Below are 24,535 nucleotides of genomic sequence, written 5' to 3'. Positions count from 1 at the left end.
ACGTTCTGATTTCAGTCCTTGCCCCCGTCTTGGGGGGGCCCGTGCACAGGCGCAGAGATCTCCCTGAAGCCAAGGCCTCCATGTCTAATGAGGGCAGAAGTCAGGCTCGTGCTGTGCATCCCGTCGGGCCGCCCCACCTGCCGCGGATTTCCAGTAAGGTAGCCGGTTCGGCACCCTCTCATTCCTCGTCCAGGTCACCGCCGCTTCGTAGGCATGCGCGCGCTGCAGGCTCGGGGGTGAGGAGTGGGCCTGGTGGTCAGGAACTGCCCTCCGCTGGTGCTGGCCCCACGTGCATGCTCGGGTCGGCCTCTCCCACACTCGCTCGCTTGGGGTTTTGCGGGCCTGAGCCTCCCATAGAGGGAGCCCATTCCGGCTTGACTTCCCTTCATCACATGCCAGGGTATTCCCATCATCTCTCTACGACCCCTACAGCTCCTGCCGCCTCTCCTCGCGTGCGGTCGGAGGTTGGGAAGGAGCTCTGGACGTGGGGCCAGGGCTGTGCACACAGGCGGATTAGGGGGACGGCCTCCACTCTATTTGATGCATCTGGGTCCTCTTGTTGATGCTGAGGTCACTGGGTGAGTGCAGGGGGTCGACATTGGTGGCGGGTGCTGCGCCCACGTTGTAGCCCCACCCATTGACCAGGTGGCTAGCTTGTGCCTGAAGCTTCACTCACCCTGTTTGTCGCCTCCTAAACCTAGACCCTGGAGTCTAGCTGGGCAGTGGACTACGTCCTGGTGGGCTTTCCAGAGGCAGCGACCCTGTGGCTGCTCAGCCATGCGGGCTGGCAGGAGGGTAATGCGCCGGCATCTGGTGGAGTTTTTCCAGGGCTGCATAGGGATCCTCACCTTCTGATACCTCCCTATGCCTCCAAGGGGTTGCTCCCCCTAACCAGATCCCAGGGGGGCCCAGCCAGTTGACGTAAGCCGCCCTCTACATCCCCAGTGACCACCCCCCTTGCCACTCTCTGAAGACGCTCATAGTAGGTGCTCAGCAGCTGCATTGTTTGTTTACTAATTGACTGATATTAAGGGCTAGCCCCTGCCCCTACCCCAATTTCAGGAGTGTTTCAGACCAGACTCTGGGTCCCCTTGGACTGTTAGTCGTAGTTCATGCCACTGTTCAGGACACAGTCTGAAGCTGGCTTGAGCAGAGAGTTAGAACCTAGGTTGCCATGGGGGCACAGGAACTGCATCTGGGTAGGGAGGCCCCAGCCCCTGCAACTTGTGGCCTTTATCCCTGCACTCTGCCTTGGTATGTGAAAAGGGCAGCCTTGGACCTCCCATTGGGGTTTGTGGGAGGATAGGGAGGGGACAAGTGGGCTCCTCCCTGGTCCTGCAGAAGGTCTCTGGAAAGGTGCTTGCTGGAGGAAAGCAGAGAAGCTGAGCGGGGCAAAGGCACTAGTTACCCTCACACTCAGCAGGATCCAAAGGCAGGCTCCTAACCCTGCCTCTTTCTCTTCAAAAGCTGGGAGCATCTCACCCCACCCCCCACCCCCGAACCTCAGTTTCCCCCTTCGGCATAGAAATGACAGCAGAATCAGGGGTGCCTAGCTGGCTCATTTGGTAGAACATGTAACTCTAGATCTTAGGGTCATGAGTTTGAGCCCCATGTTGGGCATGTTGCCTACTTTTTTTTTTTTTTGGCATGTTGCCTATTTAAAAAAAAAAAAAAAGGTAAAAAACGACTCAGGGCCAATTTGGATCCTGTGCCCTGGGCTACTTGACAGACTACTGGGCTCCTGTCACTTGGTAATAGACTTTTTTTTTTTTTTTTTTTTTTTTTGGTTTATTATTTTAGAGAGAGAGTATGAGCAACTGAGGGGAGGGGCAGAGGGAGAGAGAGAGAGAGAGAGACTCAAGCAGACCCCCTGCTGAGTGGGGAGCCAGATGTAGGCCTTGCTCTCAGGACCATGAGATCATGACCTGAGCCAAAATCAAGAGTCTGCCACTACCTGACTGAGCTGCCCAGGAGCCCCAGATAATAGACCTCTTTATAGATCTTGGTAAAGTGATCTGCTGTGTACTGGAGAGCAGAAGTAAAATCCCATAGTGTGAGGTGGAGGAGATCACTTTGCATAGCTAAGATTCACATACCTCTTGCCAGGCATGGGGTGGTCTACAGTCCCCATCTCTAGGACACAGTGGAGGATATCTGAAGCCTGAACCCAGAGGTCTATGGATGTTGGCGCTGTGTTCTTCAGCCTGAAGGGTGGAAAGTCTCTGCAGAGGCCACCCTCACTTCCTGGTGCATCATTTCTACTCTGAGCTGGCAAGCCCTGACCATCTCTTCTGCCCTCTGTGTCACAAGCTCTATGAAGATAAACTGGCTTCCCTGCTGTATCCCCAGCTGCAAGCACTGAGTCTGGCACACAGTATGTGCCCATGAGTAACTTGAATAAATAATGGATGGATAGGCCAGTCGACCCTAGTCCCTCATACACTCACTGCTCCCACTCTGGGCTTCAGGCAGACAGAGTGGCTGGGCCTCCCTCCACTCCCTCCACACCAATTCCAGACCCACGAATTTTAGTCCTATTCAGAAGACCTCCTTACTTTGGTCTGCCCCTCTTCTGGCTACCTCCTAGTTGAGGTCAGCCTGGGGAAGCCCCTCCCTGACTCCAGGCTCCCAGGTGGGCATTAGGAGTCTAGGAATCCAATCTCACTCTTGAAAGCAACTATATGAGATGGATGCCCCCATTTTATAGATAGTCATGGAGGCCCAGAGAGGAACAACAGACATCTTAATTGCTTCTCCAATTCCTACAGTGCTGTCCATTTGTTCCCTTCTCCCATGGCTCCTTGGCAGACAGGAAGTTGATTTTTCCCACTGGCTAGGGCCTACCACTGTCCTGGCCACCGATCAGCATCTGTAAAGCTGGGCTTACAAGGGTGGGTGGCTTGGCTGGGGAACTTGTTACAAGAGTGGGAATTCTAGACTTTAAGACAGGGACAGGTGCCTGAGCCAGTCCACCTGTTGGGTGGGCTAGCCCAAGCTCTTTGCCTAGTTTCAGTTTGCTCAGCTGTAAATTAGAACCACATATTCAGGGTGGCTCTGTGGAATTGTAGGTGGGGATGAGGCAACAGAGCAGAATGTATAGGGCTGGGATGATAATACTGGATCAGATCCTGACCTGTCCCCTCACTTGGGGCACTTAGGAGTAAAGAATAGAGGAGATGAGGTACTGGGTTGAATTTGAGAACCTTGGAACAGAGTCTTATTTTTTAATATTTTATTTATTTATTCATGAGAGACCCAGAGAGAGGTATAGACACAGGCAGAGACAGAGGGAGGCTCCATGCAGGGAGCCCCACTTGGGACCTGATCCTAGGTTTCAAGGATCACGCCCAGAGGCGGGCACCAAACCACTGAGCCACCCAGGCATCCTGGAACAGTCTTAATAGAGGTCTCAGGGACTTTGAAGAAGGTTAAACCTTATTGTTTGGAGATCCAAATTTCCAGAATTAGGGGGTGTATCAACACAAATGAACAAAACTCTTGAAATTTTTTTTTTTTTTTTTTTTAACTCTTGAAAAATTTTAACGAGAGAAGAGTTTTATTTGAGCCCAAGTTAGGACAGGTGCCCGGGATACACAATCTTCACAAAGGAGAGTGGTCCAGGGAAGGAACACTGTGTAGAGTTATATATTTTTATACATAGTTACAAATCATCAGGGATGCTTGGGTGGCTCAGGGGTTGAGCACCTGCCTTCATGACCAGGGCGTGATCCTGGAGTCTTGGGATCAAGTCCCGCATTGAGCTCCCTGCATGGAGCCTGCTTCTCTCTCTTCTGTCTCTGCCTTTCTCTCTCCGTGTCTCATGAGTAAATAAATAAAATCTTTAAAAAATAAAATAACATCACTGTGAAGGACATTCCAGAAAGTTACAGACTTTATTTTCGGCTTCCAGTATGTGCAAGTCTGTATGGCTTTAATCTTATGGGAACTACAGAGATTTTTTTGTTTTTATCTTTATGTTTGCAATGCTCTCCTTTTTTTTTTTTTTTCTTTTAATGAAGCAGACATACAATGTGTGCTCAAGAACAGAAATAGGGGGATCCCTGGGTGGTGCAGCGGTTTAGCGCCTGCCTTTGGCCCAGGGTGCGATCCTGGAGACCCGGGATAGAATCCCACTTCGGGCTCCCGGTGCATGGAGCCTGCTTCTCCCTCTGCCTATGTCTCTGCCTCTCTCTCTCTGTCTCTCTCTCTCTGTGTGACTATTATAAAAAAAAAAAAAAGAAAAAAGAACAGAAATAGGGGCACCTAGGTGGCTCAGTGATTGAGCATCTGCCTTTGGCTCAGGGTGTGATCCCAGGGTCCTGGGATCCAGCCCTACATTGGGCTCCTCGCAGGGAGCCTGCTCTCCCTCTGCCTATGTCTCTGCCTCTCTGTCTGTGTCTCTCATGAATAAATAAAATCAAAGAAGAAAGAACAGAAATAGACCCCAGGTTTTGAGGTTTTGTGGAGTCATTTTGATCTTGGTAAATGTTAAAGTATAGCTGCCCTGGGAGCCCTGTAAATGTTGAAAATTTCCATTATCAGTTGCAGGATCTCAAATTTTGGAGACCAGATGTATGAATTCAGAACAATTTCAACACAGGGATTGTGGTGGCAGCAATTTGAGGGTGCAAGGCACAAATTGGGGGTAGAAATCGAGACCTGGACTTGAGGAGGGGGAATTTGAGGCTTTAAGTGGAAGAGAAACAGGGACCCGTATCGGGGTGGGGTGGGGAAAGAGACCCAGAGGTGGGAAATACTGAACAATTGGACACAAATATGGGTAAATTGAGACGCAAACATTAGAGAAGAAGCAGACATCAGGATATGGCGAACTAGAGATGAGAACTGAGGAAGTCACAGACAATGGGGCAGAGAGCATCCGACCCTCGACCCTCGGGCTTTGCGGGTTTTGGGGGACGATCTGGCATTCCGCATGCCGGAACCGGAACTGGGCCGGAGCCTACTGGGAAGAACCACTCACCAACAACCAGTGGATGGCGCAATGACGTAAGGCATCTCCAAGGCAACAGTGAGCCTCTGGAAGGCTCCAGCTTTACCGGGAAACTGCAGTCCTCGCCTGGACGTGAAGACCAGTAGGTCTCGCCATGGTAACCATGATGCTCAGTCCTAGTTTTCAGAGATGATTTATTCCTGCCCAGTCCGGTTCTTCACCGAAGAGTGACTCGTGAGAGTCTGGCTCAGACCGCGGTCATAACTACATTTCTCACTGGCCTCTGCGCTGGCTCCTACAGGCCTTTCCCATCGGTTCTTTCAGGCCCGAACCAGGGAGGGAAGCTGACATTGTGCCCCGGCAGGTCGCTTAGAGGGGAAATGGGTGCTGACCCCCACCAGCTTGGAGAACCACCGAGATGGTAGTTGTCCAGGCACCCAGAGTTGCCCACTCGGTGCAACTGTGGGACGCGGGGCTGGGCTCCGTGCACTTCAGGTCCAGGTGGGGCCGCGGGGAGGGTTGGTTTGTTGGTTCCGGGGTGGAGGGGTGGCGGCCCTGTGTCGGCCTCTCGTGTCTCCTGGTTGCGGGAGTGGCCCTTGGCCTTCGGAGGATGAGTGGCGTGGGTCGCGTGTTGCATCGGAGCCTCTGGTGTGTTCAGAGGGTGGGTGAGGGCTCCGGGGGAGCCGCTTACTTCCCGAAGGCCTCCCGTTCGGCCTGTGTGTGATGGTGATGGAAGCAGGGTGGACAGGTGTCCCTTTGCTTCGGCGGCAGGCAGGGCGGGTGAGGGGTTAAGTCCAGCCCTTGACTGAGTCGTGGACCAGGGTCCCAAGACCGGCTGCCTTGGTTCAGCCCAGGATGCGTGGCTTTCCTGCTTGGGCCTCAGTTTCCACATCTGTGAAGTTGTGACTGACACCTCACAGGGAGTTTGTGAGCTCCAGTCTCTCTGTGGCTCAGGATCAGCATTTCAGGCCCTGCAGTGACTCTGGACAAATCTGCAGATTCCTGAAGCCCCGAAGGCTGAGAATTTGACCCACACCTGGCTTCCTCTTTTATTTATTTATTTATTTATTTATTTATTTATTTATTTATTTATTTCATGAGAGACACAGAAAGAGAGGCAGAGACACAGGCAGAGGGAGGAGAAGCAGGCCTTATGCAAGGAGCTGGACATGGGACTCAAACCCGGGCATCCAGGATCACCCCCTGAGCCAAAGGCAGACACTCAGCCGCTGAGCCACCCAGGGGTCCCTGGCTTCCTCTTTCTGAGCCCCCAATTCTCCTGTAAAACGGATGGGATGCCGCCGCCTTTCTAGACGTGCATGAGGACTAAATGAGTCAATCCATGTAACGCCATCAACACAGTGCTAGCTGGTGCCTAACAGGCACTCAGAAAATTGTGGATGCTTTTAAGTAATTTATAAAGTGGGTTGTTCCCATTCAGCGGACATCTGTGGAATTGTTTCATGCCGGCTCCATATGCTGCCTCAGTCCTCTGGAGCTTTGGTTACCTCACTTAAGGTTCTAGTTCATGTAGAGCATTGCCAGATCCTGGTCTCCACACACAACATAAAATGGCTTTGGGGTATTTTGTTACTCAGCAATGGATAATGCAGCCCAGGTGTTCGAACAAGGAGATTGTTGATATGTTGTACTGGCAAAACTGTGATGCACAGTATAGTGTGAAGTCTGCTTTCTTTGTGGGTCTAGTCATTTTATATAAATGGAGTAATAGAATATGTGGTCTTTTATGTTTAGCTTTTTTCACTTAGCTACCCATGCCTAGTCCCACTTTCCCAAAACAACCTTACCTCTTGTATGTGGCATGTGTACTTCATGGTTTTCTTTACACTAGGGTTTTTTTTACCTCAACACTATTGACATTGTCAAGAGGTGGAGGTGGGGCTGTCTTGTGCATTTTAGGATGTTTAGCAGCATCCTTGGTTTCTAACCACTGTGCACTGTAGCACCCCCAGCCCCAGTTGTGACATCCTTGGTTTCTAACCACTGTGCACTGTAGCACCCCCAGCCCAAGTTGTGACAACTAAAAGTGTCTCCAGCCAGACATTGCCAGGTATTCCCCAGAGGGCAAAACTGTTGAGAACCATGATTTATATCAACTCACTTGCTTTTGCTTAGATCCATTTATCGATAGGGAAACTTGACAGCATCAACCAAAAATGTAAAACCAACCAAAAGAAGGGAACTCCAGGGCAGCCCCGGTGGCGCAGCAGTTTAGTGCCGCCTGCGGCCCGGGGCGTGATCCTGGAGACCCTGGATTGAGTCCCGCGTCGGGCTCGCTGCATGGAGCCTGCTTCTCCCTCTGCCTGTGTCTCTGCCTCTCATTCTCTCTCTGTGTCTCTACGAATAAATAAATAAAATTTAAAAAAAAAAAAGAAAAAAAAAGAAGGGAACTCCACATGTAAATACCTGGACAGGGGATCCCTGGGTGGTGCAGCGGTTTGGCGCCTGCCTTTGGCCCAGGGCGTGATCCTGGAGACCCGGGATCGAGTCCCACATCAGGCTCCCTGCATGGAGCCTGCTTCTTCCTCTGCCTCTCTCTCTCTCTCTCTCTCTCTCTCTGTGTGACTATCATAAATAAATAAAATTTAAAAATAAATAAATAAATACCTGGACAGCCTACTGTGGTGTCCTTGATGCTGAAGACAGAAGCTCTGGGCTTGCCCTCACTCTGACAAAAAGGAGATGGCTTAGAAATTGTCAAAGATCTCCCAATGCCTTATGGAAACTTTTCCCTTTTCTGCTTGCTGCTATAACAAATTATACAAACTGAGTGGTTTGTTTGTTTGTTTGTTTATCCATTAGAGACACAGAGAGGCAGAGACACAGGCAGAGGGAGAAGTAGGCTCTCCATAGGGAGCCTGATGCAGGACTTGATCCTATACCCCGGGATCACGCCCTGAGCCAAAGGCAGAGGCTCAACCACTGAGCCACCCAGGTGTCCCAACTTAGTGGTTTAAAACAATACATATTTATTATCTTACAGCTCTGAAGGTCAGAACTCCAATGAGACTTAGGAGCTAAAATCAAGGTATGGCCAGGGATGCATTTTTTTTCTGGAGACTCCAGGGGAGAATCTAGGTTCTCCATTCTCCAGGTTCTAGAGGTTGCTCACATTCCTTGTCTTGTGACCACACTACTCTGACCTCTGCTTTTATCTTCACATCTCCTTCTCTGACTCTCTCAGCATCCCTCTTATACTGTGATTGGGCAGCCTGGATGGCTCAGCAGTTTAGCGCCGCCTTCAGCCTAGGGCCTGATCCTGGAGATCCGGCATGGAGACCCCGCGTCAGGCTCCCTGCATGGAGCCTGCTTCTCCCTCTGCCTGTGTCTCTGCCTCTCTCTCTGTGTCTTTCATGAATAAATAAATAAAATCTTAAAAAAACCCACAAAACTACTGTGATTATATTGACCCAGCTGAATAAGCTAGGATAGCTCCTTATGATTTTTAATCACATCTGCAACATCCCTTTTGCCTTATGAAGTAATATAGTCCCAGGTAGTGGGGATTAAAATGTGGACATCTTTGGGGTCCATTATTCTGTCTACCACACACGTACATTGGACTCCAAACCTAGGTCAGCAGCAGTTCCCATCAGAGACTGGCACAGCCATTAAACAGCTAGTGTTGGGTGGGGCTTAGATGGATGTTCTGGAAGTTGTATAGGGCAGTTGATGATGAGGAGGGTCAGAGAGAGGCAGAAATCAGCAGGGAGCCAGTGGTCAGACAGGTGAGAGCAGAGGGGAGAGGAGGAACCAATCCTAGAGATACAAAGAGGTGACCCATCCCTGATCACCTCATCCACTGAGCTGCTGTCTTCACTTCCTGCTGAAATTCCTTTATGTCTGTCACTTTTAACAGCCTTCAAGACTAGGAAATCTCCAAGATTCCTTGGCTGCTGGGGTTTGCTTTCATGATTTCTGGCACCCTTTTCACCTGGGAACTGCCAGTTTCCATTTCTCTTCAGCTCTTCTAGATCTGTTTTCTTTTTCCTTTTTGTATTTTTATTTTAAAATTTTTTATAAGGAAAGATAATATTATTTACTTATTTATTTTAAAGATTTTATTTATTTATTCATGAGAGACACACACAGAGAGGCAGAGACGTAGGCAGAGGGAGAAGCAGGCTCCCTACTGGGAGCCCAGAGTGGGACTTGATCCCAGGACCCCTGGATCACGACCTGAGCGGAAGGCAGACCCTCAACCACTGAGCCACCCAGGTGCCCCTTTTATGTTTTATTTAAATTCAATTTGCCAACAGAGCAGAACACCCAGTGCTCATGGGCTCTTCCAAATTTTGCTGTTAGGATTCTGAAACGAAGGCCAACCCCTGGATGGAGGCTCCAGTCCAGGTGCAGAGCAGGGAAGAGTCCCTGAGGCTGGTTCCCAATGATTTGCCTTGGGCCTTCAGGAGAGACCTGACGTGGAACCTAGGCCCCTGGTAGAGGACAATGCTGGGATATTCCCCTCAGGAGAGAGACTTGTGTGAAAGGGTACAACTTTTCTAGTCTTAATGAGCCCTGGTCCAGCAACCTGATATTGGAGTCAGTTGGATTCCTCTGTTGGAGTCCCACTTCCTCTCCAGTGACCATGACCCAGGTTCTCAACTCCGGAAGCCCCCTGTATGTGACCAATGAGTGTAGTGAGGTGCTTTTCTGCTGCTGCTCCCGGCATCAGCCCCACTCTTCCTCCCTTTAGAGGTGGGAATGACAGATTATTTCTGAGTTGGACGCCGGGGTGTAGATGGCTGCGATTGCCATTCCTTTTCCCAAAGAGGACACAGAAGCCGCTCTTTGCCACGCCCCCTGCTGCCTGGCGTTAGTTCCTCACTCGCTAACCGCTGTTAGCGCAATCGTGGGGGAACAGGCACAGAGCGGTGCTCCTGCTGGTGCACTGCTCACCCTTCTGTGCAGTGCAGAGTAGGGCAGATGGTTATCAGCCTCGCAAACCTTTCTCCCATGTGCTGTGATCACTTGGTTCTGCAAGGCTCAGCCTGGGACGTGTTAACTTCTCAGCCCTCCACTTGCCCGAAGGTGGCTGCTCTGTGTCCTGTTCCCATCCACCAGCCCTGCTGAGCGTTAGAAAAGCCGGCGGGAGGGATCCCTGGGTGGCGCAGTGGTTTGGCGCCTGCCTTTGGCCCAGGGCGCGATCCTGGAGACCCGGGATCGAATCCCACGTCGGGCTCCCGGTGCATGGAGCCTGCTTCTCCCTCTGCCTGTGTCTCTGCCTCTCTCTCTCTCTCTTTGACTATCATAAATAAATAAAAATTAAACAAAAAATTAAAAAAAAAGAAAAGAAAAGCCGGCGGGGGGGTCGGGGAAGCTCGGGTGGCTCAGGGGTTTAGCGTAGCCTTCAGCCCAGGGCATGATCTTGGGGACCCGGGATTGAGTCCCACATCGGGCTCCCTGCATGGAGCCTGCTTCTCCCTCTGCCTGTGTCTCTGCCGCGCTCTCGATCTCTCTCTGTGTCTGTCATTAATGAGTAAATAAAATCTTAAAAAAAAAAAAGAAAAGAAAAGCTGGGGGAACACCTAGGGCAGATGGGAGGTCACTGCCAAGAACACTGGGGCAGATGCAGGGTGGGGTTGGAGACAGGCTCCCAGGAACCCTTGGCCGAGCTCAGCCGCGAGTCTCACGTCCATGACTGGAAGGTCATCTAGATACAGGTGGAGTAGCTTTCAGGAGCAAGCTTGGAGCAGGACAAGAGAGGCAGGGAGACTCCACCATGGTCTGCAGCTTCCACCTGCTGTGTCTGATGCAGGGAGGCACGTTTTTGTCATGTTTTAGATCGGCAGAGGAAGCCACCTGTGAGAGCAGGGTGTCTGGGGACAGTCTGGAGATGCCCTGTACACATGAGTAATGGGTGACCCTTGATCCCCACATCCTGTGAGATCAGGGTTTCTTCCTGCTAGGTGGGAGTTGCTGCTTTGTCTTGGGACCACCCTGTCTTACCTGATCCTCTGCACTGAGCAGTCATCTGGTCGCATCACAGGGGATCAGGAGAGCCACCACACATAAATCCATTCATCCTATGAAGGGTGCTGGACCAGTCTCTGTACTAATTTTCTGTGGCTGTTGGAACAAATTGCTACCAACCAGGTTGTTTAAAACAGAAATGTATTCTCAGTTCTAGAGGCCAGAAGTTTGAAATAAGACATCAGCAGGGCTCCAGTCTCTGAAAGCCCTGAGGCAGAAAGCATCCCATGCAACTGTTCTAGCTTATGGTGGTTTCAAATGTAACTCGGGTTGTGGCTGCATCACTCCAGTCTTGGCCTCCACCTCGTCTCTCTTTCTCTCAGAAGGATTCTTGTTACTGGATTTAGGGCCCACGCAGGGAATTCAAGATGATCCCATCTCAAGATCCTTAACTACACCTGCAAATATCCTTTCCCAATCAAGGTCACCATCACAGATTCTGGGGGTTAGCATATAGATGTATCTTTTGGGAATGTGGGCACCATTCAATCCACTACAGCTTCCTTCAGTGGAACCTGCCCAGTCCTAGGTGACGTCACATTCCAGGCCACCCATCCTCTGGTTTGGCCATTTGTTACACAGTGATTGTTCTGGGTTGACCAGGGTGCCCCAGATGGATTTTCCCACCCTAGTGGGTCATTGACCTCGATCCCTGCGGTTCCAGGCGGTTATGCTGGGTACTGGCCTGCGGCCTTGCTCTGGCCACCAGCTGTTGTGCAAGCCAGGGTATGAGGCCAGCAACCATGACCCTATAGGGGCAGCATTTACTGGAAGCCATGGGGCAAAGCCATGGCAGACACCCAGGCCCCATTGTTCCTCACACCTGGAGCATAGCAACCTGGTATCATGCCAGATGTGTGTCCAGCTTCCTACCAAGAGTTTTCTTTTTGAGATGAGTGGATTAATAGACACTTGGTTGAAGAGAAGTCCGGGTCTAGGGGAGAATGCTGTTAACATAGAGGTTAAGCCTCTGATGTGAAAACTCTGCTTGTGAAAACTCTACAGTCAGCTTGAGCATGTGGTAAAAGTTAATATTTTATTTTTACCTAGAAATTTTGGAAACCTTGATTTTCTCATTACAAAAGTGTTGACACACACACACACACACACACACACACACCTCCCATGCATTACTATCCCTGTGGCTGGGGCTCAGATGACATCCTGGATGCTTCAGGGCAGACTGTCCCAGGCTCTTCTACAACAGACACCTGGGCACACCAAAAGCAAGAATACTGTGCCATGGGTGCATTCTTTTTTTTTTTTTTTTTTTTTTTGAGATATAGTTCATATTAAAAAAATGAGCCATTTAGAAGTGTATAATTCAGGTTCCTTCTTATTATGATTTTTAGACTTTAATATATTTACTATGTTTTGCAACCATTGTCTAATTCCAAAACATTTTCAGCACCCCAACGTGAAATTGCATATTCATTAAGCAGTTACTCTCCGTTCTTCCATCCCTCAGCCCCTGGCAATCACTAATCTATCCTTCGTCTCAATGGATTTGCCTATTCTACATTTTTCACATAAATGGAATTTTGCAACATCTTTTTGTGTCTGACTTCTTTCACTGAGCATAATGTTTTCTGAGGTCCATCCATGTATCAGTATTTCATTCCATTTTATTGCTGAGTAATATTCCCTTGTATGGATAGACTACATTTTGTTTATCCATTCATCAGTTGATGGATGAATGAGGGTTTTTTTCTACCTTTTGGCTGTTATGGAAAAGGCCATAATGAACATCTGTGTGCAAGTTTTTGCTTGACTGTTTTCATTTCTCTTGGATAGATACCTAAGAGTGGAATTGCTTTCATATGGTAATGCCATGCTTAACCTTTTGGGGTACCGCCAGGCTCCTTTCCACAGAAGTTGTTGCATCATTTTCTATCCCCACTAGCTGTGTGGGAGTGCATTGTGCAATTGCCTTTTTCCTGCCAGGTCTTCTAGCCTGTCTGTCCTCATTAGGACAAAGTCTGATTGTTGAGAGTTAGGTGGAAGAAGCTAATCAGTCCACCTGCAGTGGGTCTGTGCAATACAACAGCTTTGCCAGTCCCAGTGTACAAGAGACATTTTTTGAAACTTGGTCGTCCAGCTTGTCTATTTTATTTGCACAGCAAGCTTCACATTCTAGAAAAAGTGCATCCCTTGGCCTTTCCTAGGTGGGGCCCGTTAGGACTCTGCAAGAGTCATGGCAACTGAGCCCGGGTCCATCAACCCTGGGCATGGTGTTCATTGCAGGTTAGATTCATATCCATCTACTGTTAGGGTGGAGCCCACAGCTGTTTGCTCCCCGGTTAGCCTGTGTCATTCCCTACCCCTGTTTTTGGAGAGCTGCAGTTAGTATCTCAAGGCAGAAACACAATAACAGTGTACAGTTGTGGACACTTCCCACCTGGAAAGAATATCCTAGGATGACTCAAATCCACAGGTGTTTGGGAAAGAGATGTGTCCCTCATATCCTCCTGCTGGCTTACATAGTGATGCATCACTCTAGAGGGCCCCATGGATAGTCTGGCACTAGGGTACAACATGCCATTGTTTATTGTCACCCAGATGTCCTCGTGCTTGCTTGAAGTCCCTCACTCTAGGGGCTCTGAGCACCTCTGAGTCTTGAGCTCTACATAGCTAAACTGTCAGATGGAGAAACAAAGGCACAAAGTGAGGAAGGTGTTGGATTTCCAAAGTATTAGCCCCCCTCAGTGTCACATATGGGAGAGAGAGCCAGCAAGGATCAGTATCCTTATGGGCCTGAATGTAGCCTCATGGAATCTCAATCAACCCAGATGCTAAGTGGCTTTAAGGTGCAAATGGAGAAAGGTGGCCTCATCTGCCCTGGGTTGAAGGCCTGGGAGTTACAGGAGGGTTGGCAGTTATCACATGTGACTGGAGTGAGGACTGTTTGAGAAACTTCAGCTCACAGTGTGGTTCTGTCCTTATTGCCACCTTTGTTTCTTTAGAGAATGCCCCAGATTCTTTACTCAATATGTAACCAGACAAACCACCCTTAATGTGGGCCCTTCAGCTTTCCACGTTCCAACAAGCAGCCTCCTGAAGAGCGGAGCACTAGTGGCCAAGCTGCTTTTGTGACCCCTCAGGATCTGTGAAACGTGTTCAACTCTGCAATTTCACCTTTAACCAATTCAGTATGTCTAATTTTCACTCCCCAAACATTTTCCTCCAAAGCACTAACCAGAAACCAATTTCTGCCGTTGTCGTTGTCCTGTCTGAGGGCCAAATAATCAGCATCCTGAAAAGAACCACACCCAGTTGCTCTGATGTGTCTTTGGCTGAAAACTTGTAGAGAGACTTGATTAAATGCTTCCTGATTCTTTTTAATTCCTAGTCATGTTATTTCAAGCCACCGGTGCCCCTGGGCACCTACTTGTTAGAAACTTGCAAAAATGGCAGAAAAGCGGCAGTGGGTCAAGCAAGAATGGGTGAAAACTGTTTCACTAAATAGACTCAAATATCTGGAACTTTTTTTTTTTTTTTTAAGAGGGAGAAAGGCGGGGAGGCACATGGGGGAGAGAGAATCCTAAGCAGGCTTCACACCCAGTGCAGAGCCCCACACAGGACTCAGTCTCAAAACCCTGAGATCATCACCTGAGCTGAAATCAAGGATCAGATGCTTAACTGACTGAGCTACCCAGGTGCCCAAAATTTCTGGAACATTTGGTGAAGGAATATCTGCCTTCCACAGAAAAAACAGAGCAAAAGGACAAGAATCTGAGCCCTCGTGCTCAGCAAGGTGTTGACTTACTGTGGTCACATATTTATACCCCAAAGGCTGTGCTGGGCAGGTTCTGGAAGGAACAAGAACATAGGAAGGATTCTCATTCTTACCATGGGCTCTTTAATAGGTCAGTCATCTATTAGTGACTGTCATTGATCAGTAACTTAATAGCATGCAAGTCCTTTCTGTATTTGTACCCATGAGGTGGGCCTTCTCTGCCTGACCCCTCCATGTATGTTTGCTACACATCAGTCACCCTGCCCGCTCTACAGGTTTTAGCTATGCCCTGCCAAGTAAGCCTCCATCCAGACGGGACTGTCCTGAGCTGCTTGTGTGTCCTTCAAGATTGCAGGCTAAACATTCTTTTTTTAAAATATGTTTTTAATTTATTCATGAGAGACACACAGAGAGAGGCAGAGACACAGGCAGAGGGAGAGGTAGGCTCCCCCCAGGGAGTCCAGTGCAGGACTCGATCCCACAACCCTGGGACCATGACCCAAGTTGAAGGCAGACACTCAACCACTGAGCCACCCAGGTGCCCTGCAGGCTAAACATTCAGTTTTGTTTCACCTCAGTGGCATCTTGATTCATACTGTGTTTTCCCAGTAAACCATACGAAGAACTCAGAAAAAGCCACTGTGATAGGCGGAATAATGCCCCTCACCATCCCTAAAAGATGTGCATGTCCTAGTCTGTAGAACCTGTGAATATGTTACTTCACACAGCAGAAGGGACTATGAGGTAGGATAGTAGATCTTGATATGGAAGATTATACTGGATTATTTATGGTTGGCCAAATGTAATCACAGTGTCTTTGTATAAGAAGAGGCAGGAGAGGGCAGCCCGGGTGGCTCAGCGGTTTAGTGCCTGCCTTTTCCATGATCTTGAAGACCCGGGATCAAGTCCCATGTCAGATTCCCTGCGTGGAGCCTGCTTCTCCCTCTGCCTGTGTCTCTGCCCCTCTCTGTCTCTCATAAATAAATAAATAAAATATTTAAAAAAAAAAAAAAGAGGCAGGAGAGGCAGAGTCTGATGTTTCAATGCTGGCACTGAAGATGGAAGACAGGGCCATGAGACAAGGAAAATAGGTGGCATCTAGAAGCTGGAAAAGGCAGGCAGGCACCCTGCCTTTGAGCCTCCAGAAGGAAGCAACACTGCTGAAACCTTGCCTTAGGACTTCTGTCCAGACCTGTGAGATAATAAATTTCCATTACCTTAAGCCACTAAATTTGTAGTAATTTGTTACGGCAGCAATAGAAAACTAACAGCCACAGTGGAATTTGGGAATAGTAATAGTAGGCAACAGGCCCTCTTGGTGTTGATTGTTGCTGGAATGATCAGGGCCCCCAAGGTCAGCTGTTTACGTCTATCATACCCATTTTGTAGATGAGGCTGCCAGACCGTAGAGAACCAAGGTTACTTGGTAGAAGTGAGGAGGGGCAGATCTGGTGTTCAGTTCTGCTGCCAGATGAGCCCCATCTCACAACTCCTAGAAGACCTGGCTGATGGCAGGCAATGATGCTGGGCCAGATCAAGGCAGGGAGTCAGAAGGGCATGCTGCCAGGAAGCTGGTGCTTGGGAGTGGAGAAGGGATTCTGGGGAGTGGGCAGCTGAGCAGTTAGTGTATGTCTTGCTCAAGAGAAGGGCTGCTGAGGTCCCAAACCAGGGATGATGGTGCTCCAACAACTGGTAAAAGAGGAGGGGTGATGCTCTCTGGGGCCTCAGTGACATCCTAGACTCTGGCAGAGGTCAGGAGTCAGGGCAGGAAGCTCCCGGGTTCTCACTGCCTGATGTCATTCCTTCTCTTCTTTCCTGGGCTATGGAAAGCTGGGGCAACTCCATCAGTCCTGGGGTCATCATTCTTTTTTTTTTTTTAATTTTTTTATTTATTTATGATAGTCATACAGAGAGAGAGAGAGAGGCAGAGACACAGGCAGAGGGAGAAGCAGGCTCCATGCACCGGGAGCCCGATGTGGGATTCGATCCCGGGTCTCCAGGATCGCGCCCCGGGCCAAAGGCAGGCGCCAAACCGCTGCGCCACCCAGGGATCCCATGGGGTCATCATTCTTTGGCAGTTCTCCCCACTCCCCTCCTGAGAACTGCCAACCTCCATTTCTCCTCTGCTCTTCCAGATCCTACAGCCAGGACACTGTGTTGGGGGCTGGCCCCAGGAATGGAGGCTCGGGCCCAGAACTCCAGGCAGGGAGGCATTCCCAAGGCAGATCTCCAGGGAGCCAAGAGGGGCCAGGAGGAGAGGCCCAAGATGGAACTAAGGCCCCTGGCAGAGGACCCAGCCAAGAGATACCACTCTCAAGAGGGAGATCTACATGAAAGGACAGCAGGCGGCAAGACAGCTCCCCAAGACAGGCGGTTCTGGAGCTGGGGCCTTGGTGTGAGCCCCAGTCCAGGGACCCTCCAGAGTGCAGGAGCAGGACCCCTGGTACAAGAGCCATATGGCCCGGCCTCCTGTCAGGACCCTGACCTAGTCACTCCCCAGGGGCCACATGCTGGGGAGGACCCCTGTTGGTGCCCTGTTGGTGCCAAAGCCTCCAGTCATAACTGCTGCCTGGTGCAGCATCACAGAACATCTCCTGAGGAGAAGTCCCTGGTGTGTGATCACTGTGAAGGCCAGGTGTTGCTCTGGTGCTGCCCCAGGACCCAGCTGTGGGAGAGCCACACAAAGGATGGGTCATGTGGATGGCACACAGGCACCCAGACCTTCCCAAAGAGCCTGCACATGACCCTCCTTCAGCAGAACCCCTTGGAGGAGCTGCCCCAGGCCTGCAATTGCAGTGAGGAAGACTTTCCCTGGAGGGTCCTGCTGGCCCGGCAGGAAATGATGCAGATGGCAGAGGAGCCCCACCTGTGTGGCCAGTGTGGAAAGCGCTTTGGCTACAACAAGCAGCAGCAGGTAGCCGAAGGCCCCTTAATGTGTCCTCATTGTGGCCAGGCTTCGGGTCCTGGTGGCAGTGCCCGGGACCCCCCGGCCCAGCGGCTCTACGTCTGTGACCAGTGTGGTAAGGCCTTCACGCGCACCTCAAGCCTGCTGCAGCATGAGCGCATCCACACGGGGGAGCGACCCTATGAGTGTGCTGAGTGTGGCAAGGCCTTTGTGCGTTGCTCGGGTCTCTACCGCCACCAGAAGACACACCCAGCCAAGCGCCACCGCCACAGCCTGCCCCTGGCACAGAGGTCTTTCCTCTTTGGGTGCCCACCCTTTGGGGACTGCAGCGAGGGGACTCAGGGCCCTCCAAAGGTGTCGGTGGTGGGGGAGAAGCCGTACGAGTGCGCTGAGTGCGCCAAGGCCTTTGGCCTGTTCTCGCACCTCGTAGAACACCAGCGCGTGCACACGGGCGAGAAACCCTATGCGTGCCCAGAGTGTGGCAAGGCCTTCAACCAGCGCTCAAACCTGAGCCGGCACCAGCGAACGCACAGCAGTGCCAAGCCCTATGCCTGCCCGCTGTGCGAGAAAGCCTTCAAGGGCCGCTCGGGCCTGGTGCAGCACCAGCGCGCGCACACCGGCGAGCGGCCATATGGCTGCCCCGAGTGCGGCAAGACCTTCCGGGGCTGCTCCGAGCTGCGCCAGCACGAGCGCCTGCATTCGGGCGAGAAGCCCTTCATCTGCCGAGACTGCGGCAAGGCCTTCGTGCGCAATTGCAGTCTGGTCCGCCACCAGCGCACACACACGGGCGAGCGGCCCTACACCTGCGGCGAGTGCGGCCGAGCCTTCAGCCAGCGCTCCAACCTCAAGGAGCATCAGAAGCGGCACGCGGCCTCCTGACCTCGCATGGCTCCGGGCTGCGGGGGCTGTTCTCCCAGACACCTGAGCCACGGTTGTAGTCTTTCTTAAATCTCACTTGGTACTCCCTGTATCTGCAGGTTTCCCCGACTCAAAGTTTTATGTGGCCCTTTCAAGTGGGTGCATAATAATGGGTTTTGGTGAAGCGCTAATAAACACAGGGATGGAGCACTGATGTGACCCAGATGCTTTGTGGGCTATCAGGAGTCCTGCTCTGCCTCCTGCGGTGGGCTGGGAAGTGGGGAAGCAGAGATGTGGGGAGTGACTCCCCGGGGCCACAGTCAGAAAATGGTAGAGGTAACATCTGAACCCAGGGCCTCCCACTGCACCTTCCTAGGGGGCTTCATTAACCCTTGGTAGCCTCTGGGTGTTTGCACACCTTTTAGTGTAACTTGGCCCTGTCTCTCGTCTGGCCTCCCTGGGCCTCTGGAGAGGGACTCTGCATACTTCATGACCCTCCTGGGGCCGATGGCCATGGGCTTTGTGGGTAGGGCCTCTGCCCTGCCCCTGGGTTGCTTCTAGTCACTGGAGAAGGCTCCTGTTGGAAGGAGGAGGGATTCCCTGGCAGCCTTGGCCTTGTGATTGCAGGTGGGGACTTCATTGTGCTATGTCAAGGCAAGGTGGTCCAGTCAGTGCTCCTCATCTGTCAGAGGACTCCAAGCTGGATGCCATCTCCTGCTACCTGGAAGAATCAAGGAGGGGACCCAGATGTGTGGCCACAATTCCCCATGGCCACCACATAAGAGGGAGTCCACCAGAGGCTTAGAACAAGCAACATGTTCTTTCAGAGCAGTATATATAGTTATGTACATATGTGATTCCAGTTTCCTCCCCACTCCATCCTCCACACTAGTTCCAAAATGATACTCCCACAGCTCTGCACTTTAGGTGAGCTTACTATATGCCAGGCACTGCGCTGGGCATTCTACCTTTAATCACCCCCTTTGATCCTTGCCCTAACTGGAAGAGGAGGGACAGTTCTTGGCCTGTATCAAAGAGCCCCAGAGAGGCCACGTGGCCCAGCCAGAGTTCCGGGAGGGAGGGCAGAGCTGGCTTGGCTTATCTTTGAATCTTTAAGGGCCTGGGCACAGTATACTTCCAAAATGTTCCCAAGGATGGGAAGTGCTCAAAGTTCTCAGTTCAAGCAGCCACAGAGAAAGGGGGCAGCCTAGAAAACCAGCCTCAGCGGCCCCAAGGGAGTCCACCCTGAAGGAGACTTACCATATAGTATCCTTCACCCTCAATGGCCCCCACAAAGACCCAGGTCCTGGTTAATCCAGGATTCACCCACTGAGGGCTTAAATCCTGCTCTGGAATATCTATCCTTCTTGAGGGACGCCCAGCCTGTCCTCCAGCCAGGTGGTCTCCTTGAAGCCCTCCCCAGTCTTAGGTGAGGGAGAAGAGTCCCTGCCCTGCCCCCACAGGGTAAGACCCAGTCACTCAGTACTCTTTCAACAGAAATCCTCAGAATCACAGCTCTCCTGGCTGCTTCATATTCCACCCTAGGAGAGGAGCTAAAAGTTGCAAAGTTGATATTCACTAATCTCTTTGCAAGTCCTGCAAAAATGAGAACGCATACCCCTATGGTTCTATTCTCAGTATTTTGAAGGTCCATTTTAACTTCTTTTATACTAGTAAACATCACAGAGTCATGCTGGAAGATACCCTGGGTAGCACAAGGAAGACTGCAGCTGCCACCCACCCATTGGAGAGCTCATACCAGAAAGACAGCAGTTCCATGTGGCAAGTATGGGAAGCTGTTCAGTAGACGTTGAGAGTCTCCTTCCTCTCACGTGGCCAATATGGGGACCTCAGGCAAAAATGGATTTTTAATTAATTAATTTATTTTTTACTGTCCACACAGAATTTACTCTGGAGGGAAACCCAACTAAAATGGTATCCCCAAGGACAGCTCAATCTTTTACACATAACCAGAACATTCATTCTGGAGAGAAATTCTATTATTGATAAATCAATCCTTGGTAGATGTAAGGGGATTGTTGAAGGAGATAAATTCTACCACTGGTCAATATGCCATGGATGACCTCCAACCATCAGCACGCCTTGATAGACCTAAAAACATTCAACCCAAAGAGAAACCCAAGTGATATGGTAAGTGTAATAAAACATTCCATTAAAACTCAACACAAGAGAATTCTTCCTGGAGAAAACCTGAGAATGTGACCAGGTGGGCTCAGTTCCACTGCAGTAACAAGCTTACTGCCTTATTGACTGCAAACACTAATCCTGTTCAAACTGTATGTCACGGGTTGGCAAGGGTGCTGCTCATTTCATTCCTATTCACTCGTCAGGGGCTCTGACTACAGAACAGCCACCATCTTCAACATGGCTGGCCACTAATATGAAATATAGGAAGGGACTTCTGAGGGTCTCACACCTCTCAAGTGAATGCACAGCCCAACAGAGCTGGAAGCTACTTCCTCTCACCACACATTGGCCAGAATGAGTCACATAACAGGATCTCACAAGGCTGAAGTCATCTGAAGTGTGACTGGGGTTGGAGGGTCCACTGACAAGATGGCTTATTCATATAGTTGTCAAGTGGCTTCTGTCTAAAGGGTCTCTCCATAGAATTTCTTGAGTGTTCTCATGACATGGTAATTGAATCCTACACCCCCCCCCCACCCCGTAGCAATTCAAGAGTCCAAGTCACACACTCACTTATGCCATATTCTATTGGTGACACAGACCATTACCAATTCAATGTAGGAGAAAACTACACCAACAAGGGTGTGAATACCAACAGGGATCATTGGCAGCCCTCTTGAAGGTTGGTTACTACACTAAGAAGCATGTGGAAAAGCTTTGGTGGTGGTTCAACTTTGTCATGCACCAGAAAGTCTATATGGGCAAGGAGTTGAATGGCTACTTGAAAGGCTAGGAGTATAGGAGCCTATAAGCCCAGTCAAAACCAGGGACTTCATGCTGGGGAAAACTCTTGAGTGTGTAAGGGGTATGAGGAGGCCCTGGGGACATTCAATGCAAGTACAATGGACTATACTGGACTCTTGAGTGCTCCCAATATGAACTCAATATATAGGGGATATTATGGGTCCTATGGCAGAGATGGACTAAAATGCCCTGTAATCCCCTTTTCCTGCACCCACAAACTTATATTTCTCAGGTTTCCTGCAGTTACATGGAGTCATGTGATTGAGTTCTGGCTATTGGAATGTGGGCAGAAGTGATGGGTAACATAAAATGGCCTATATCATCTTCACTTGTTTCATCAGCCAGCTGGACCTACAAGATTCAGCAGGAAATTCTGATGAAGACATAAGGAATAGAAAAGACCAAGATAGAAAGAGCCTGGATCCCTGAATCAAGGACAGCCTTCTGGGAGGGTCACTTGATCACACTGTGACATGAGCAAAAAAGACATCTGTATTGTGTTCCTGAGATTCTTTGTTACTGCATGTATGATTACCTGCTGTTAAAGGATACATTTTTTTTTAAGGTTTATTTATTTTAGAGAGAGAAAGCAAGCATAGGAGGGAGGAGCAGAGGGAGGGCAAGAAACACAGACCAACTCCTTGCTGAGCAAAGAGCCCAGCACGGGGCTCGATTCCCTAATGCTGAGATCATGACCTGAGCTGAAATGAAGAGTCAGACACTTACCAGCTGACAGCTATTCATGGTTTCAAGTTCCATAGAAACTAGAAGCCCTAGTAGTTCAGAAAGAACTTCTTGCTCCAGTGATATCCATAGAAAGCTGCTCTTATATTCATCCTGAGTCAATCATGAGGGCCAAGGGGCATGGAATGCTGTGTGCCCGAGTCATGCATTCGCACTTGTCCAAACCACCTGGATTGAGAGTGGAGGCAACTGAGAAACTTTTATACAGCAAAGAGTGATTCCAGCTTGGACGTGCTGTTCCCCAGGGAAGGGCCGTGGGGCCAGTGCCTAGGTAGATGAGATGCGGACCCCTCCCCGCCAGGCCCCTGCTGGACAAGGTCCATGGGGTTGTAAAGAGGACTTGATGGCCAGAGAATAGACAGAGGTGAAGAATGTGCAACCCTCTGGCTGCTGAACAGTTCTTTCTCCAGATTTGCTTCCCGTGTCTGAGATCCTGGCGACTTTAGCGTGGAGGTGTGTGTGTCCCTCAGGAAGTGTAAATGAGGCCAGGGAGGGGCTAACGGAAAGGACGGTGCTTATCCACGGCAACGGGTGCACCTGGCCGGTCCCCATAGAAACCGAAGGTCCCCATAGAAACCGAAGGACGCGGGCTGGTGACTGGGGACGAACACCGCAGCTGCGCAGGCGCAGTGGGAAGTACCGCCAGGGTGCCTCGGTGGGCACTCTGCGCTCACCCCCATCCCGCCCGGTACCCCGCGGCCTGAGGCCGGGGGCTGACCAGGGCGCCGTCCTAGCTGGGCCGCGCCACATAGATGCCGGGGCAGGCCAAGGACAGTGCGTGAGGCGAGTGGCCGCGGTCCGGCAGGGTTCGGACCCGCACCCGCGGTTCCCCCTGCCGGGCCGCGCAGACCAGGGCGGGCGCGCTCTGGGACCACCGAGAGTGAGGCCTTCGCACCGCCCAGAGGGCCCCGGAAGTGGCTCTGCCGCCTAGGGTCGGGGCAGAAGCGCTGTCACCCCTAGAGGCCGTTCTTCGCCTCTCACTCTTCCGTGGGCGTCCTCATTTACTTCCGTAGCATCCCTTCCCCCTGCTCTTTCATTCATTCACGTTTTTACTCGTCCCCTTGCTTTCTGGTTCCTCTTGCACTAAGCTGCCGGGTCATCCAACTCCGATTCGTTTGTCCATCTATTCACTCATTCATTAATTCCTCCTGCTCTCCAGTCTCGCCCTTAGTTCCCTAGGCCCTGGGCCATCATTCCTTCTTCCACGCATTCATTCATACACTCAGACCTCCTCCCCGCGCTGCTTCTGGGCCTCTGCACGTGCCTTATCCGCAGGAGCTTCCAGCCTCCACTCTCAGTGGCCTCCTGGTGTGCTCCAAGCCCAACGCTTCCTGAGACCAAACCCCCCACGTTGGGCATTTCCTGCGCAGTGTTCCTTCCTTTCACCGTGTACTTTTTCATCCAGCCCCCAATAGGTGAGAGCCCAGGCCTGGGGGGCTGGGGGGAGACACAAACAGTCACTTGTGATCCCTCGGATGAGAGCCAATTGTTGGTATGGGAGATGGGGACTGATTGGGGAGGTGGCCACAGACCATGATGAGTACGCATTTTTGGGGAAAAGGTGGTGGACAAGGCTTTCAGGCAGAAAAGGGGCACACAAGGTGAGTGTGAGGACAGTGGGGAGGCTGGTTCAGTGAAGGCAATTTGGAAGGACCTTCGGGGATTTGGATACTATCCCAAGATGTTGTTGGTATATATTTACATTTTTGTGCAACCATCTCTACAATCTAATTCCAGGACATTTTCATCACCCTGAAAGAAACTCCATATCCATTTATCAAACTCCCATTTCTTCCTCCCCAGCTCCTGGCAGGCACTAATCTACTTTCTGTTTCTTACAGATTTGCCTATCCTGGACATTTCAGATAAATAAAATCATAGAATGTAAAGCCTTTGTGTCTTGATTCTTTCATTTATCATGATGTTTTCAAGGTTTTTGTATCATATAGGATGTATCTGTGTTTCATTTCTTTTTGTGGCAGAATAATATTTGATTATAAGTATCCACCACATTTGTTTATCCATTCATCAGTTGATGGACATTGGCCTATTAACACTTTTCGGCTATTATAGTAATTGTATTATTATACATATATATATATGTTATGACATGTGCAAACTTTTACATGGATACTTTTGTGTGTGTGTGTGTGTGTGTGTGTGTGTGTGTGTGTGTGTGAAGGACAACTTCTTGGTATATTTATAATCTTGACCAGGAGAAAGAAAGAGGAAGAGAGGAAAAGAAATGGGAGAAAGCTCGAATTCCCCTTAGCAAGAGTTTCCTCATCCCCAGCACTGCAACAGATCTCTATTTTTTTTTTTAAGATTTTATCAATTTATTCGTGAGAGACAGAGAGGCAGAGACACAAGCAGAAGAGAAGCAGGCTCCATGCAG

General features: G+C 50.4%; 1 protein-coding gene across 2 annotated transcripts; it reads left to right on the top strand.

Moving 5' to 3' along the window:
- The first annotated feature begins 51 nt into the window (after positions 1 to 51).
- Positions 52 to 24,029, top strand: ZNF837 (zinc finger protein 837). Of its 2 annotated transcripts, none has more exons than XM_025984425.2 (2): positions 52 to 153; positions 16,817 to 24,029. In XM_025984425.2, exons 1-2 carry the CDS (start codon positions 81 to 83, stop codon positions 18,463 to 18,465), a joined length of 1,722 nt encoding a protein of 573 aa, XP_025840210.2. In that variant the 5' UTR covers positions 52 to 80; the 3' UTR covers positions 18,466 to 24,029. The 2 variants fall into 2 exon arrangements, with proteins under 2 accessions (XP_025840210.2, XP_025840211.2); XM_025984426.2 differs by having other exon boundaries at positions 66 to 236.
- Positions 24,030 to 24,535: the final 506 nt, after the last annotated feature.

The sequence above is a fragment of the Vulpes vulpes genome, chromosome 1 (genome assembly GCF_048418805.1).
Source record: "Vulpes vulpes isolate BD-2025 chromosome 1, VulVul3, whole genome shotgun sequence".
NCBI lineage: Eukaryota > Metazoa > Chordata > Mammalia > Carnivora > Canidae > Vulpes > Vulpes vulpes.
This window is presented reverse-complemented; position numbering and strand designations above follow the sequence as displayed.